We start from the raw sequence: 15,642 nt of genomic DNA, 5'->3' as shown, positions 1-15,642 counted from the left end.
CAGGGCGCAAGAATGTAATTATTTATGCAACAGAGCCAAACAGTTAATATTGGCAAAGATGAACAATTCTCCAAGCAAACGCGAGAAACAGCACAAGGAGACATAAGAGCAACTTATGTTTCCTTACTCCCCCGAAAAGCAACAGGTCTATTTTGTAATATATACTGACAGATCCCAACAGCTGTGGGACATTGGCCCACCCTGCGACTTCTCCAATCTCAGCCCAGCCTTGCTCTCACTCAAACACGCTTGCCAGAGCTCAGAAGGCAACGGGACAAACTTCCAAGCAGCCAACACACGCCAAGACCCCCAGGTTCCGGACGTCAACATGATGGAACTGAAAGCCCTTAAGATTCGGGTCACCTTCTGCATTATCTTGGTTGGGGTGTCCCTGATGCTGGCTGCCGTTATGAGTAACCACTGGGCTGTTATGACTCCTAAAGTGGATGATTTCACTGTGCCCTGCGAAGTGGCACATTTTGGGCTGTGGAAATTGTGCACTAAGAAAATAGTTGTGGAAGGAAATGATGTGATCAGCAAGGTGTGTGGCCCGCTCAGCCTTCCTGGAGGTATGTGTTCCTTTATATGTATCTATAGATCAGGGCGGAATTACTTGGACAGCAAGTATTGGGAGTGTTGTCTTTTCCTACTGATATTCTGTAGTTAGAATACACACTGAAACCGCAAGGTCTACACTGATTCAGACATGCTCGATCAGGTACCAATTTGGCCCCTCTGCGATGGAGGGGGACTGCGTATGTGCAAAAATGGTAATGCGCATGTGCAGACCTCCGCAGAGAGCGCCCTGATTGACAGGCAGGGGGCATTCTGGGGTAGATACAAAAATGGTGGATGTGCCCATAGAAATGCTGGATGTGCCCCAGGGAACGCTGGTGTTCCCCAGCCTGCTTGGGGGGCTAATGACATCAAATGGCGTCAGCAGCAGCCCCCAATTCGGAGAAAACAGTGCAGCAGAAAAGTAAGTCCTGGGCTTCTTTTCTGCAGCAAACAGAGGAAACTGTTTGCAACCATCGAATGATTTCTCCTGTGTGTGTGCGCTTCCGAGCGGTTGTGTAATCATACACATCCACTCGCAGCGTGGCGAGGGGATCCGGTGTTCAGTAGGGCTGTGTTAACATGCTCACTTGGCTCCACATATACGCAGCCTAGCAAGCAGGTGTGAATCAGGTCCTTTATTTCCACTTACACACAGACACATTAATTTTTCTGTATTAAATATTCTGAAATGCAAGATAAGCATTTATTTCACACACACCTATAGAAAAAGCCACATAATTCACTATAAAACACACACACATCATTTTTCAAATATAATATGCAGAAAGGCCAGTACCACACTATTAGTTCATGAGGTTCTACAAATTGTCAGTCTTATAACAAGTGGTGCTAACTTGCAAGGATGGGAATAAATGTTCTGCAGATTCTTAGCGCCTGCAATCCCCACGAGGGTCTGATTCAGGCCTGATCGCTCATTGCAAAATTGCAGATGACTGTGAGTATCTAGCCGCCGCCCACGCAAGGTGAAAATCCGCCCTGTGTAAATCTACCAGTGAATAGCAAAAATGTCCCAATCCGCTATCCTTTATATTTATTTTATATTTCTTTTATATGTTTTAATAAACTTTTATGTTTTACCTGTTACTATTTTGACCTTGCATACTGTATATTTCCGTAGTATCACGGTTAAAAGGGCTCGAAAACAGGTGTTCATGTATGCATCTTCCTATGGCTTAACACCAAGTTGAGTCACACTGGTTTCAATAATGTCAGGATTGGAAGTTGGTGTTTCTTTGTATCTGTGAAGACAAGGCTGCTTTATCCAGCGCAACTGCATCTCCATTTATCATTTTGTTTAAAAAAATATATGAAAAACTAGTGTTACCCATTTCATGTGTCTACCATTTTTATTTCACCCATTTGTATGTGTCGACTTTGTTCAGGTCTACCAATTGGTGTTGACATACACAGTCATCCCTTTATAGAGTGTGTATGTCAACACCAATTCATCACTCGGCACCTTTTTCACAATATATACAGTAGTTTTGCTGGAGGAGTCGTGTTATACGGTGTACACATGGATCGATAGAGTATAATTTTCTATTCAGTTTTGCTGATATAGACACAATCAAATTGAAAATGGGTGGTTTTCCCGTTTAGTCTATATCAAAAATAGACTGTGCAGGCAAGGCTATATAGTACAGATATAGTAGAAAGCTGTACTATGGGCCGGATTTTGTTGTTTGCATCAGGGGCCGATGTTTCTGGACAGCGCATGCACATATTCACATATGCACATGCGCAGGGCTTCTGTGCAGGCATCTTCGGCGACTTGCATAGTTGCCATGGTGCGCGCACGGTGGGGGGTTGGTGGTAGGATGGAAGAGCATAGGGACACCCATTTCCTGGACTTACCACAAAAACGTTGGGCATTAATATTATTTTTTCATTTTAAATGTAACCAGTGAAATACATAGCACTGCTGAATGATATATGAAATGCATTCAAATATAGATTATGAGCCTGTGCAATATTGTCAATATTTTGTATACAAATTCACGTTTTAAAGTAAAAAAACGTTGTAAACTTTTTCAAAATGATCAGTAAAAGGTATTTGGCTGTAAAACCTGATTTAAATTGCATTGCATACCATAATGATGATATATTTTGGTGAATCCAGTTCCGTGTCAAGGCCTACTAGCACCCTGAGCGAGATGTTTTAAGTGCCCCCCTAAATGCGGTGACCTTGCTCCATTATAAATATGCCATACACCATGATGCCTATTATACATATACCACAACGTGATTCCGAGTGGTGCAAGTAGAATTTTTTAATGCTTGTTGCTATGGGGGATTACATGCTTGTTGCTATGGAGTTTGTAATGCTCTGCCAAGGGGGAGGCTTGCGGTGACAGCCACCAGCCCGGCAGAATGGAAGCAGTAAGATAGCTGGGCAGAGAACGATGGGCTGCCAGTCTGTATTCAGAGCGGGCTCGCAGCTTTTTGAAATCTTGCGCCGAGTCACCAGCCATTAGGAGCTTGCCAATCAGGAGCGGCAGTCACAACTCTTCATAACTAGGGTCTCAGAGGAGAGGGTGGGGCTGAAAACCAGCGATTTGCATAATTTTAGCCCAGCCCCCTTCTTGAAGAGCTGCAAATTGCCGGTATTTGGCCGGAGGAGGGGGGATGCAGGAGGTTTGTCCACTTTTCCTGGGGATTGGAAGGACTACCTGATATACAGGAGCCTTCCAGCTGTTCCAGGCAGATAGGCAAGTAACGCATCATTTCCATAGCACATTCACCAACATCTGTTCTTTCTTTTTATTGTAAAGGTCTTTTATCATCATTATTATTATTATTATTATTATTATTATTATTATTATTATATTTTTTTTATTTTACTTGTGTAATTTTATTTATTTATTTAAAAATCAATAAAAAATTTACATTAATTAGATTAAGAAGATTACATATGCCATAACATTGAAACATTTAGCAATGTAAGCAGTCAAGTTTTGTTTGTATGAAGGTTCTTGAGTAATAGGAATATACAGAAGCAAAACAAGAAAGATAGTTGAGCAAATAAATTGGCAGCATACTGTACATATGGAAATTTGTCCTGTGGTGGTTTTTAACATACAAGTATTAAGATTAATTAAACATTAAACAATATAACACTATACAAATCAGCATCCCCAATAAAGGTGTAAATTATGATTTAAGTTCAAAAGGACTGGGTTTGTATGTCAGTGGCCGTAGGTAACCGAGAGGAGTTCCATCTGACCCATTTATTAAAGTAGGGGGCCACCGACCCTCTAGACCTATACGTGACCTTTCATGGCCTGATATCTCATTAACTAAAGCACGCCAGTTATATATATAAGGCAAGGAGGTAGCTAACCAGTTTCTTGCTATGAGAACCTTAGCCAAAGCTGTTAAAAAAAGAACATATTTATATATTGGGGGGGGAGAGGGACTCCTCTAGATCGAGGGCAAACATGCAAAGCTTAGGGCAATAGTAGGCAGGGATGACTTTATTAGTCTAGTTTAAGGCATGTCGTGCCATAACAGGTATATTCATTGAGTGAATTAATTAAATAACAATTAACAATAAATTATCCCAAAATCTTGCCTATGATAATAACCGACACCCATAGCTGTGGGCCTAAAGTGCAGGTCCAGATTAACAATGGGGCAGACAGAGCTTCATTTCCAGGCCCATCATGATGGCAGCATGATGATCACCAGACCGACACCAACTGGCCACGTGGTTGGTTATAAATCATAAGTATTGAAATTACGTTTCTATTTTCCACCCAATTATGCAATTTTTGTACTTTGATATATTTATGGAGGCGCTGGGGCGTATAGTGTATGGGTTCTACATGCCGACATGTCATTGGCCTCACCTCATAACAGGCCCTTGAACATTTTCAGCTCCAGGCCAATGAAGCCCTTAATCTGGCCCTGCTAAAGTGAACATAAGCTTGGTACTTAAGAGATGTGGTTTCCAGACTGTTTTTAGGCACATTCCATATATGTCCACGCATGTACCTCAAAAACAAATCTCTTTGGCGATCATACATAATTAAATATCAGCTGCTAAAATATCAGTGAGTTTTATTTACCCACATGTCACAAAAATCTCAGCAACACTGGATACATTCCGTGAGCTAAGAGCACAAGTGTGTGCTAGATGCTTTATTTTCTTTTTCTAATGATTGAGAGCGCTCAAATATCCCTGAAACGCTGTGCATAGACATGGATAGCGGCAGCAAAAATAATTGGGGTGCTCAAGCAACCGCAGAATTGGTTCTATGCCAGTAAGCATCTCCAATTTCACCGGGGGTAACAGTTCTCTTCCTACCCATCAACAACAAGTGCTCATTAGGGACACAAGGGACTTATCTCCGTGCAAACAAAAAACCTTACTCCATTTATTCAGATTTCTTAAATGACAAAGAATCTATGTGGGAAATTGGGAGTTCTAATCCAATGGGATGTTGCTATGGGCAACCAATCAGAATTTAGTTCTTATTTAGCACCCTCTAGAAGATAATAGATAGGATCTGATTGGTTGCCCATAGCAACATCCCATGTGAAATAGAACTCCCATCTTAGTAAATTTCCCCCTATGGTTCAAATAACAACTGTCACAATACCAGTAAAAATAGCTGCCATTTTTGGAGCTTTGTCTTAATTTCTTAATTATTTAATGTTATTCACAAAACTACTATCTGTCTGATACATTTAGAGGCGATATACTGATCATTTTGGGAATTAGGCTTTTTTTTTTTTTGCGAAAAATGTTTTTTTTTTTTTTTTTAACACATATCAACATACATGAAATGGGTGCAGTAATGATTACAGGAGGATATGTATTATTATGGCATTGACAGTAATATGCTTAACTCAAAAAAAAATAATAATAACACAGAAACATCGTTGAATGGAGTAATCATTTGTAAGAATGCTATGGTATTTGCGAGGTATGACTCCTGAGTATTCCAAGCATTAAGTTATAGTTAGAGGTGTGGGGGCTCTAGTTGGAGGAGAGTGGGGGATGAGAATGAGTAAGGAGGAATGAGCGAGTTAGGACAGAGGGGAAAGATAGTGAAAGGAAAAGTGTGGTTAAGGAAAACGGGTAAAGAGTCAGTTATCTGAAGATTTAGGGGTCCAAAAGAGCTGTCGATGGTCAATAGGGCAGTGTGGTGGATTTGGAGGCATTACATGGTAGTCAACGGGGCTTCAGCTTGGAAGTGGGTTGTCCAAGGTAACCATATTTTGACAAAGTTGAGGGAGGTATCATGCAAGATAGAGGTAATTTTTTCCATTCTATAGGTAGCCCAGGTAGAGTTGATGGCAGCAGTTATGGATGGAGGTGAGGGGGATTTCCAATGTGCAGCAATGAGGCATTTCGCAGCTCCTAGGATATGATTTATTAGTTTTGGAGTTGGTGGTGGGGTTTTAGGTAGTGGTCTAAGTAATAAAGAGTAAAACGGAGATGGGGGCATTTGAGTTCCCGTGACTTGTTTGATCAGCTTGTGGACCTCCTTCCAGAAAGTTTGAATGGAAGGGCAGGACCACCAAACATGCAGAAAAGCTTCCCTTTGGCCACACATTCTCCAACAAGAGTCAGGGGATGTGGGGTAGATAGTGTGCAGTCTGGTAGGGACCATGTACCATCGGAAGTAAATTTTATATGCGTTTTCCTTGATTCGGACCGATATGGAGCTCTTTGCTACAGCCATCATAATTTTAGACCAAGTAGCTGGACTTAAGGTTTCTCCCGTTTCTCTTTCCCAGGCTAATTCATGTGCCTCTTTTTGCGGCTGATTATGAGATAAGAGTATTTGATATATGGTAGATATGAGCTTTTTGGTTAGGTGAGCATTTCTCCAAAGAGATTCAAATGTTGAGCGAGAAAGGGAAGGGGCTGGTCGAGGGAGAGAGTTATAGAAGTGGCGAAGTTGGAGGTATTGATAGAATACATGGTTTGGGAGGGAAAATCTGGATTGCAGTGAAGCGAAATCAGGGAATGTTAATAGGGGAGCAATGTCTAGTGGGAAAAGAACATTGTGTTGGGTCCAAGACTGGAAGGACTTGTGATCCATCCCGGGGAATTAGGCTTTTTAGTAATTCTGGGGTCTCAATGTATTATGACAGGATCACAACTAGGTGTGAGCCCAATCGTCCTGCTGCCTTCAATGACTCTCTATTAAGCCAAAAACAAATTACAAATTTTTTTTAATACAAAGAGTATTATATACACTATAAAAACATGTATTGCCAATGTACTTATTATAATTATTATTTTTTATTTATTAACAGTTTCTTATATAGCGCACACATATTCCGCAGCACTTTACAGAGAATATTTGAACATTCACATCAGTCCCTGCCCCAGTGGAGCTTACAGTCTATATTCATTACCAAATGTACACGTACACACAGACATTCTAGGGTTAATTTGTTGGGAGCCAATTAGCCTACCAGTATATTTCTGGATTGTGGGATTAAACCGGAGTACCCGGAGTAAATCCAGGTAAACACGGGGAGAATATACAAACTCCGCACAGTTGGGTCATGGTAGGAATTGAACCCATGACCTCAGCGCTGTGAGGCAGTAATGGTAACCATTATGTACCTGCTGCCCAAAATAAGATTATTTGAATATAAGATTTGCGGCAATAAGAAACTAAAGGCCACCTGGATGTATGCTATCAATGGTCACTTGCAGAGACTCTGAAAGAAACACAACCCGCTGATATGCTTGGAGTGAAATGACTACATCATCGGTCTGTTTACCCATCTATTGGGACGCCTGTGCATGTACCATATGCTGACCACACATGTGCCCATGGAGGGTTCTCAGAGGAACCTTCTTCTAGTCACTTTTGCAAAATGTAGGCTATAGGCTACAGCAGCTTACACTGCAAATATGGCATCAGCTGTGGGGCCATACTGGAACGCCTTGCATTCAGGAGCTTGGTAGATCTAACAGCTTCACAACCCTAACAGAAACCTCTGGGGGTTGTGACTGCTGTCAGAAATAAGGTGATATGTAATAGTATACCTTGTTTTTCATTGGTTCAGTTACTCAAACCCAAATACAAGACAACCAAATGACATGAGTTACAGATATTGGGGCAATGGCTGATTTGAATTCTGAGAATGGGGGTCATTCTGGTTGGCTCGCTTAGCAGGGAAAGTTCACTGCTTACAGAGCCTTCTAACACCGCCCACCGTGCATGTGAACGCACACCCCCCACCTGGTCCGCACATTGCCGCTGCTTTGCAAATGTTTTGCATAAACATCCATTCACAGTGCAGCGTACAGGGGAAAAATCATTCAATGGTCTCCGATCCTTCTAATGATTTTTACCCTGCTCGGAGTCTGAGCTGACTTAGACTTGCGGTGTCCGGGTCCGACTGCCTGCCCGTCTGCATTTGCATGGGAACACCCAGCATTTCCCTGGGCGCACCCAGCATTTTGTGACCCGCCTCCATCCCACCTCCCCCTGTGCGAGTGCCACTGCGACTATGCAAGCCGCTGAAGGCACAGAAGCCATGCACACGCACATATGCAAATATTCGCATACGCAGGGCAGAAACATTGGTCCCCGATGCAAACACACCGGTGATGGAATCAAATAGAATCAGGCCCAATATGTATTGGCCACGGCACAGTGATAATTATTTGTTTAATATGATGAGTGTCATTCTTAGTATCATTGTGTTTTATGTACTGTATATCAATGTAACTGAATAGCAATCAATTATACATTTGTATTTTAGTGTTGAGCTTTATAAATGATACCTTACTACAATCCCTCTTCACACTACAGTTCTCACATATTCTCACTCCACTCATCAATTCCAAAGCGTTTAATTATAATAACTTCAAGCTAGAACATTAATTGTTAGAAAACAAAAAAAATTCTTCCATGTCTTTAACCCATTCAGTGCCACGGCACATTTTACACAGCCTGCATAGGATCTACGCCGCGAAGCTACAGGTACAAAACTATCTTAGTTAATTCAGTTCTTGGGAATCAGAAGATTACTCAAAGGAACAAATTTACACTGGTCGTAGCATATTTACTAGATATTTACTGTAATTGTCTAACTTGCAATAAACAGATAAAAGCTTATTTCCTGATTGGTTGCAATGGATTTCATGCATATTTACAGCTTTAGTTTGATCATAGTTTATAAATAATCAAAGAAATGTATCCTTAAACTAAAGTTACATTATCATGACTCCCAGTCCATACTGATTCAGTCCCATCAGCATGCGTTCCAGATGCATGTCACTGAGTCACAGAGTCAGCTGATGCATTTCTCCACCCAGTGACTTGGCTGTTTTAGCTCTAATACATTTACTAACCTTTCAGATATAATACTAGACAGTCAAGATGATACTACCACAGACTGTCAGCTGCTTGATGTAAGACACCATTGACACGAAGGGGGTGATTCGGGTTGGTTTGAAAAAGCAACAGAATGTGGTCCTAAATAGAATCTGGTGTGAAATATTAGACATCTATTGAATTAAGCTAATCATTTATGGTATTCCACACTGACACAGTTGGATTAACCGTAGTTATTCTATGATATGGTCTTGTTACTTGTGGCCACAGATGTGTATGATTGTTATACAGTATGAGCACAATATAATAAATCTGTTTTATGCCGATGAGGGTCATTTAGGTACAGCTGTCCTTCCTACTTCTGTTGCAATGATGTGATGTATGCAATTGTGATTATATGCTAATAATAAACCATGCAAAAGAATGCAGACTGTGATTGCATCATTTCTGTACAGCAAAAGCAGACACAGTACTAACATTGTTGCACTTTGGGTCGCTACACAGAACCTGAGATCCTCTGTAAGGCTGAGGTGATCTCCTGGGATTCAATGGCTTGTCCAGGAGAAACTGCAATTACAGCTGCTAAAAATATGCATGCCCTGAAAACGCTGTCCGAACAGCATTTGGGTGTGGTAATGGGGAGTGGGTCAGACAAATGTATTAGCCAAGTGGCGTAAGTTTGCCCCAGTTGCAAGATGAATATTGGTGCCCCCCCCCCCCCCCCACACACACACACACACACGCACATGCACAGCACCTTATATAAATATACATATGCATCTATGTATGTTATGTTTAAAATAAAGAGAGTGTGATGTCTTTGGTCCTACTAGGAGGGGAAGTCAGCAACTGGAAGCGATATTGAAGGCTTTCAATTAACTTATTTAAATTTGAAGGAGAGGAGAGGTGCCCACTTGGGAGCAGGAGCCCTGCGGCAGATGACTCCATTGCCTCCCAGACTTATGCCCAGTGGCGTAACTACAGTGGGTGCAGGGGATGCAGTTGCTATGGGGCCCGGCAGCTTGGGGGGCCCCAAGGTTCAGCATGCTATCCCCTGCACCCTTCAAGACTGTGCTATTTAAAAATAGCATGCGCTATGCAGCCGCGGGTTCAGGTGAGCGTGGGAGGAAGTGAGGAAGGCGTAGCGCTGCCCGGAAGACGGTTGTGGCGTTAGGGGGAAAGAGGAGACCTCAGGAGCTGCTCTATTGCAGCGGCGAAGAGGTTCCGCTGCTGCTGCCAGAAGTCGTTCCGGGGGGTATGCTGCTGCTGTATGGAGCTGCGCCATGCTGGCGGCCGCAGGGAGGGAGGGAGCGAGGATCCGATCCGTGGCAGGAGGGAGGATAGGACCCACTGCTGCCCATAGCCGCTCTGTGGAGGAGGATTAGCGGACCCACTGTTGATGGCCGGAGCTGGTGGAGCGAGATCAGGGGGAGAGGACCCGCAATGTACCGTGTCCCGCCACATCTCATGCAGCACTGAGTCCCGGTCCCACTGACTCATCTAGGAACACCTGCAGGTATGAGGGGGATCTTTTGTTAGGGTCCCTGTACTATGTATGTATGTATGTATGTATGTGTTTGTGTATATCAGTGTGACTGCCTGTACAACATGTGTGTGTGTGTGTGTGTGTGTGTGTGTGTGTGTGTGTGTGTGTGTAAGTGTTCCCCCTGGTCCATGTGTAACGTGTGTGTGTTTGCCCGTGTACCCCTGGTTCATGTTTAACATGTATGTGTGTGTGCCCCTGGTCACTCTACAACATTTGTGTGTGACGCAGTGTGGTGTATTCAATGCCTCGGTGAGCGGCCAGCGAGGGGGTTAAACAGCGAGGATTGCAGAAAACCAGCGATCCTCGCTGTTTAACCCCCGCGCCAGCCGCTCGCTCTATTCAATGTTCTGGGGAAATCCTCACCATCACAGGACGGCGAGACTTCCCCAAAACAGCGAGACCCGCGGCGAATGCAGAAAACGCGCTGTATTTAGCTGCAAGTCTAGCTGGTTCAGGAGCCGCATACGCCAATTCCCCCTCGCTCAAAAAATGGAGCGAGGGGGTATTGGCGTATGAGGGGGCTGCGTTGAATACTGTCAGGGTGAGTAGTGACAGCGAGCAGGAAGCTCTGCTCGCTGTCACCACTCGCCCACGGCATTGAATACCCCTAAGTGTGGGAGGATGTAGCGGACCCTTCATACTGTGTCAAAGTTTGCCCCAGCCTGGCCAGCTCCCAGCGGTGACACTATTTACCTGTTTTAGGGGACGGGGCCAAATGAAGTGTCCGCCACATCAGAGATCTGTGTATGTGCTTTAGCCAGGTAGTGCTCCCTCTGCCCCCTCCTCTCTTTGTTTCTCTCTCTTGCATTCTTCTCTCTCACTAACACTGTCTCTCTCCCCCGATAACACAATCTCTATCTGTCACTGTCTCTCTCTCCCTCTGCCACTTTCTCCCCAAACCCATTCTACATATCTCTCTCTGTCACAATGGGTGGGGGGCCCTTTCAAGATTTTGCTATGGGGCCCACAAGCTTCTAGTTACGCCTCTGCTTATGCCTTTGTACAAGCCTGCGAGGGGCGGCGGTACGCGTCCTCCGACGTTTTCATACCCCCACTATCCATGTCGGCGAGGAGCTGATCTTATATAGTGTTGCGAGCGCAGCGAGCCACTGAGCCCAAAGCGTGGCGAGGGGACGCGTAATACATGTAAAGCTTCAGGCTCGGTGGCTCGCTGCGCTCGCCACACTATATAAAATCAACTCCACGCCGACATGGATAGTGGGGGTATGAAAAGGTCGGAGGACGTGTACCGCCGCCCCTCGCGGGCTCGCTGCATTCGCCACACTTCGGGTTGGCGTTGATAGTGGGGGTGCTTTTAACATTGTAAGCACCCATTAGGGTGCTTATACAATTAAAAATCTTATAGGGGGGCCAATTGACCTTGAAAGCACCCATTAGTGTGCTTATACAATTTAAAATCTCATCTCATCTCATCGTATGCCATTGTATGCCATATACAATGGTATACAATTTTAAATTGTATAAGATCCCATAAGATGGAAATCGTGGGAGCCGTGATAATACACAAGTACCTTAAAAGGTTAACACAATTTATTAATACATATTAACCATTTTTTTGGTGGTAAATTGACTAATTGCCCCGATGGTGTATGATTCGTACCTGTGTGTTCTGCTGTGATTTTCATTCATATGTGTGCAAACTCTGCTGGGTTTTGTGTTTAGTAAAGTGCTAAGATGCAATCTTTGAAAAAAACAAAAAAAAAACCTGCAATCTCCAATGAACACGAATAAAGGTTATTTTACCCCTTATAGCAGTGATTTTCAACCTTTTTACCTTGCGGCACACTAAATAGGACTTTAAAATTGCCAAGGCACACCTAAGATCCCCACAGGACAAAACACATTGGCCACCACAGGAAAAAACAAAACCTATTGGCCCCCACATTAAAAACAATCACAATGATCCCCACAGGTAGCAAAAATAAAATACATTGGCCCTTTACATGAAAAGAAGAGACCAGTAAATAACATTTGAACTGGTGGTGGCTGTAAATGGGTTTGGGCATCTGTAGATGTGGGGGCACACTTGAGAACAGATCAAGGCACACTAGTGTGCCACGGCACACTGGTTGAAAAACACTGCCTTATAGTGTGTACACACGGGGGCGATATGGCTTCCGATGTTCCCGATTATAGTGAACATCGGAAGCCATATCGCATATTAACTGTCGGCTTTTTAGGGCTAACGAGCTTGATGCGCTGCCGATGCGCGCTCCTGAGTGAGCGCAAATCTGCAGTGATATAGTGAGGGCAGGCAAGACTATATAGTGCAGATCTGCACTATATAGTCAATTGTCCCTCTGTAGCATGCGAGTCCCGATACCATCTGATCGTATCGGGACTCGCATAGCACGGCATATCTGCCATGTGTACACACCAATAGACTTCATGAGGTGCTGCTAAATACATTTACAGACATCAGGGTATATTTCTTAAATCCAGTAGTATGTGAAAGATGTTGTGAAGGACCAGTAACTGAGAAGTTGATTAGTGATGGATTAATCAGATCCTGTGCCAAGCACAGTAGTGTACAATTCATTGAACTAAATGATCAGATACTGTCAGTGTCCCAAGAATATTAAGGTCCTGATGGGTTAGCTGGAATGCAACAGTTCATGACTTGCAAGCAGACATGAGTTTTAGCTTCATTTTTTAAAGCAGTAATTGTACAAAGGCGCACTATTGATGCACCATCAGACATTGACATATAGGCTGGATTCACACACTCCGGCTCCTGCCGGACGGTGAAATCCCGCACGGCCAGGGAGCCGTGCCGCACACACTAGTTTATCATGGAAGGGATGGCCACAGCCCGGCAACCGTCCCTTCCAGTGGCGGGATCCGGCTGCAACCGTGCGGCCGGGTCGTGGCCGTCCCGTGTGAATGGACACAATAGTGTCCATTCACAACTAATGTGTGCGGCACGGCTCCCTGGCCGTGCGGGATTTTACCGTCCGGCAGGAGCCGGAGTGTGTGAAACCAGCCTTAGGCTGGTTTCATACACTCCGGTTTTGACCGGACGGAAAAAAGCCGGACCCACTTTGTCCGGCTTTTAGCCGGATTTCTGGACCTTTCACATGGTCCGGTTTGGAGATCCTGTGGCCCCGCCCCCTCGTCACATGGGGGTGTGTCCAAACAGTTTGACTGGCATTTCCAGTCTGACGGGGTGTATGCCTGCCCTACTCGTCACATGGGGGCGGGCGTAAGTATCCGGTGATTTCCGTGGTGTGTGAAGGCGCCCATTGCCTTCCACACCACACTGAATGGGCAGAACGGGATGGCCACGGCACGGCAGCCGGACACTGCAGTGGTAAGATCCGGCTGCTACCCGGCGGCCGCGCCGTGACCGTCCAGTGTGAATGGACACAGAGCTGTCCATCACACACTGTAGGGGCGGCGCGGCTTTTAAGCCGTGCGGTAATTTCCCGTCCGGCAGGAGCCGGACTGTGTGAAACCAGACTTATGCAGTTTGGATGGTTAATTCTGGGTGTGTTGGTGTCAGAGACTGCATTTAACCCTTTTGGCTATTTCACACGCTCCGGCTCCTGCCGGGCGGCGAAATCCCGCACGGCCAGGAAGCAGTGCCGCACACAGTAGTTTACGGCTTCCTGGCCGTGCGGGGTTTCACCATCCGGCAGGAGCCTCAGCGTGTGAAATAGCCCTTTGTGTAGTTTCACACACTCCGGTTTTGACCGGACGGCAAAAAGCCGGACAAACTTTATCCAGTTTTTAGCTGGATGGCAGAACCTTTCACATGATCCGATTTTTAGCGGGATAACTTGTGTGCTCATGCATAAGCTGGATGAACAAGCAAGTGACTTTTCAGTGTCACTAGCCCACGTTACCCTAGGCCCGCCCCTCTCGTCACATGGGGGCGGGCATTAATAGTCGGCAGTACCGTGGTATGTGAAGGCGCCCATTGCCTTCCACACCACACTGAGCAGGGAGGACAGGACAGGATGGCCACAGAAGAGCAGCCATCCGCTGCAGTGGTAGGATTCGGCTGCTACCCGGCGGCCATGCCGTGACCGTCCCGTATGAAAGGACAGATAGCTGTCCATTTATCACTGCAGGGACGGCACGGCTTTAAAGCCTTGCAGTATTTTCCCATCCGGCGGCACCTGGACAGTGTGAAATAGCCCTTTAAGTGCCAACATTGCTGTGAGCGATCCTAAAAATATCTGCTAATAATGCCAGCATCACTCACTGTTCGTTTAGTATAAATAAATAAAAATACAGCCAAGTCAATTAATTGAAGTGTACTTAAATTCTGGATCTCTCACAGCAACGTCGGCACTCAAATGCATTCTATGACATCAACACACCCACGACATGCTTCTGCCTGTTAGCCCTTCTTCCCAAGTTACCTCCCAGAAATTACCATCCAAACTGCAGGAGCCGGAGCGTGTGAAATAGCCCTTATTATATATGACATACAGTATAGGGCCATATAGGGCCTTATTCAGATCAGTACAAATTTGTTTGGAAAATGGGCAAAATCATGTGCACTGCAGGTGGGGCAGATGTAACATGTATAGAGAGAGAGTTAGATTTGTGTGAGTTATTTTGTGTCTGTGCAGGGTAAATACTGGCTGCATTATTTTTACACTGCAATTTAGATTTCAGTTTCAACACACCACACCCAAATGTAACTCTCTCTATACATGTTACATCTGATCTGCCCCACCTGCAGTGCACATGGTTTTGCCCATTTTCCAAACAAATTTGTACTGAGATCAGATCTGAATAAGGCCCATAGCTCCTTCCCTTCCATCCCCCATCCCTGGCACTGACTTTGCCTCATTCTTCTCTTGAGGAAAACCTATAAAAAATCTCATCCTGTCTGCACCATACTCTCCCTCCAGCCTTCCCACCTTATGCTCCTTCCACCCCACCACAGGCCAGGAAGTTCACTCCTTCATCTTAGCCTCTCACCTTGGACTCCCTCCCCTCTCACCACCTCCCCTTTCTCTCTCCCACTGCCTGCTCTTACCTTACTCACCCCTTCAACCTATCACTCTTTACTGGCATCTTTACCTCACTATTCAAATATGATTTTCTTGCCTACCCTGGCCCTTCCCAGCCCACTAACTACCACTGACTCACTCTTCTACCATTCTCTTCCAAACTACAGTACTTGAGTGGCTGGTTTACAGCTGTTTCACCAGCTACAGTGCCTCTGTG

The 15,642-nt window shown here is 44.8% G+C and overlaps 1 protein-coding gene across 1 annotated transcript in view; it reads left to right on the top strand.

The window, feature by feature from the left end:
- The first annotated feature begins 328 nt into the window (after positions 1-328).
- Positions 329-15,642, top strand: part of CACNG1 (calcium voltage-gated channel auxiliary subunit gamma 1) — a 40,692-nt gene continuing 25,378 nt past the window's right edge. The window contains exon 1 of the mRNA XM_083145528.1: positions 329-569. Within this exon, the coding sequence (XP_083001654.1) occupies positions 329-569 (241 nt within the window). The remainder of the gene's footprint in view (positions 570-15,642) is intronic.

Source organism: Crinia signifera, chromosome 6, assembly GCF_055691185.1.
Source record: "Crinia signifera chromosome 6, ASM5569118v1, whole genome shotgun sequence".
In the NCBI taxonomy this organism is placed as follows: domain Eukaryota; kingdom Metazoa; phylum Chordata; class Amphibia; order Anura; family Myobatrachidae; genus Crinia; species Crinia signifera.
The sequence above is the reverse complement of the archived record's forward strand: the minus strand, read 5'-3'. Positions and strand labels throughout refer to the sequence as shown.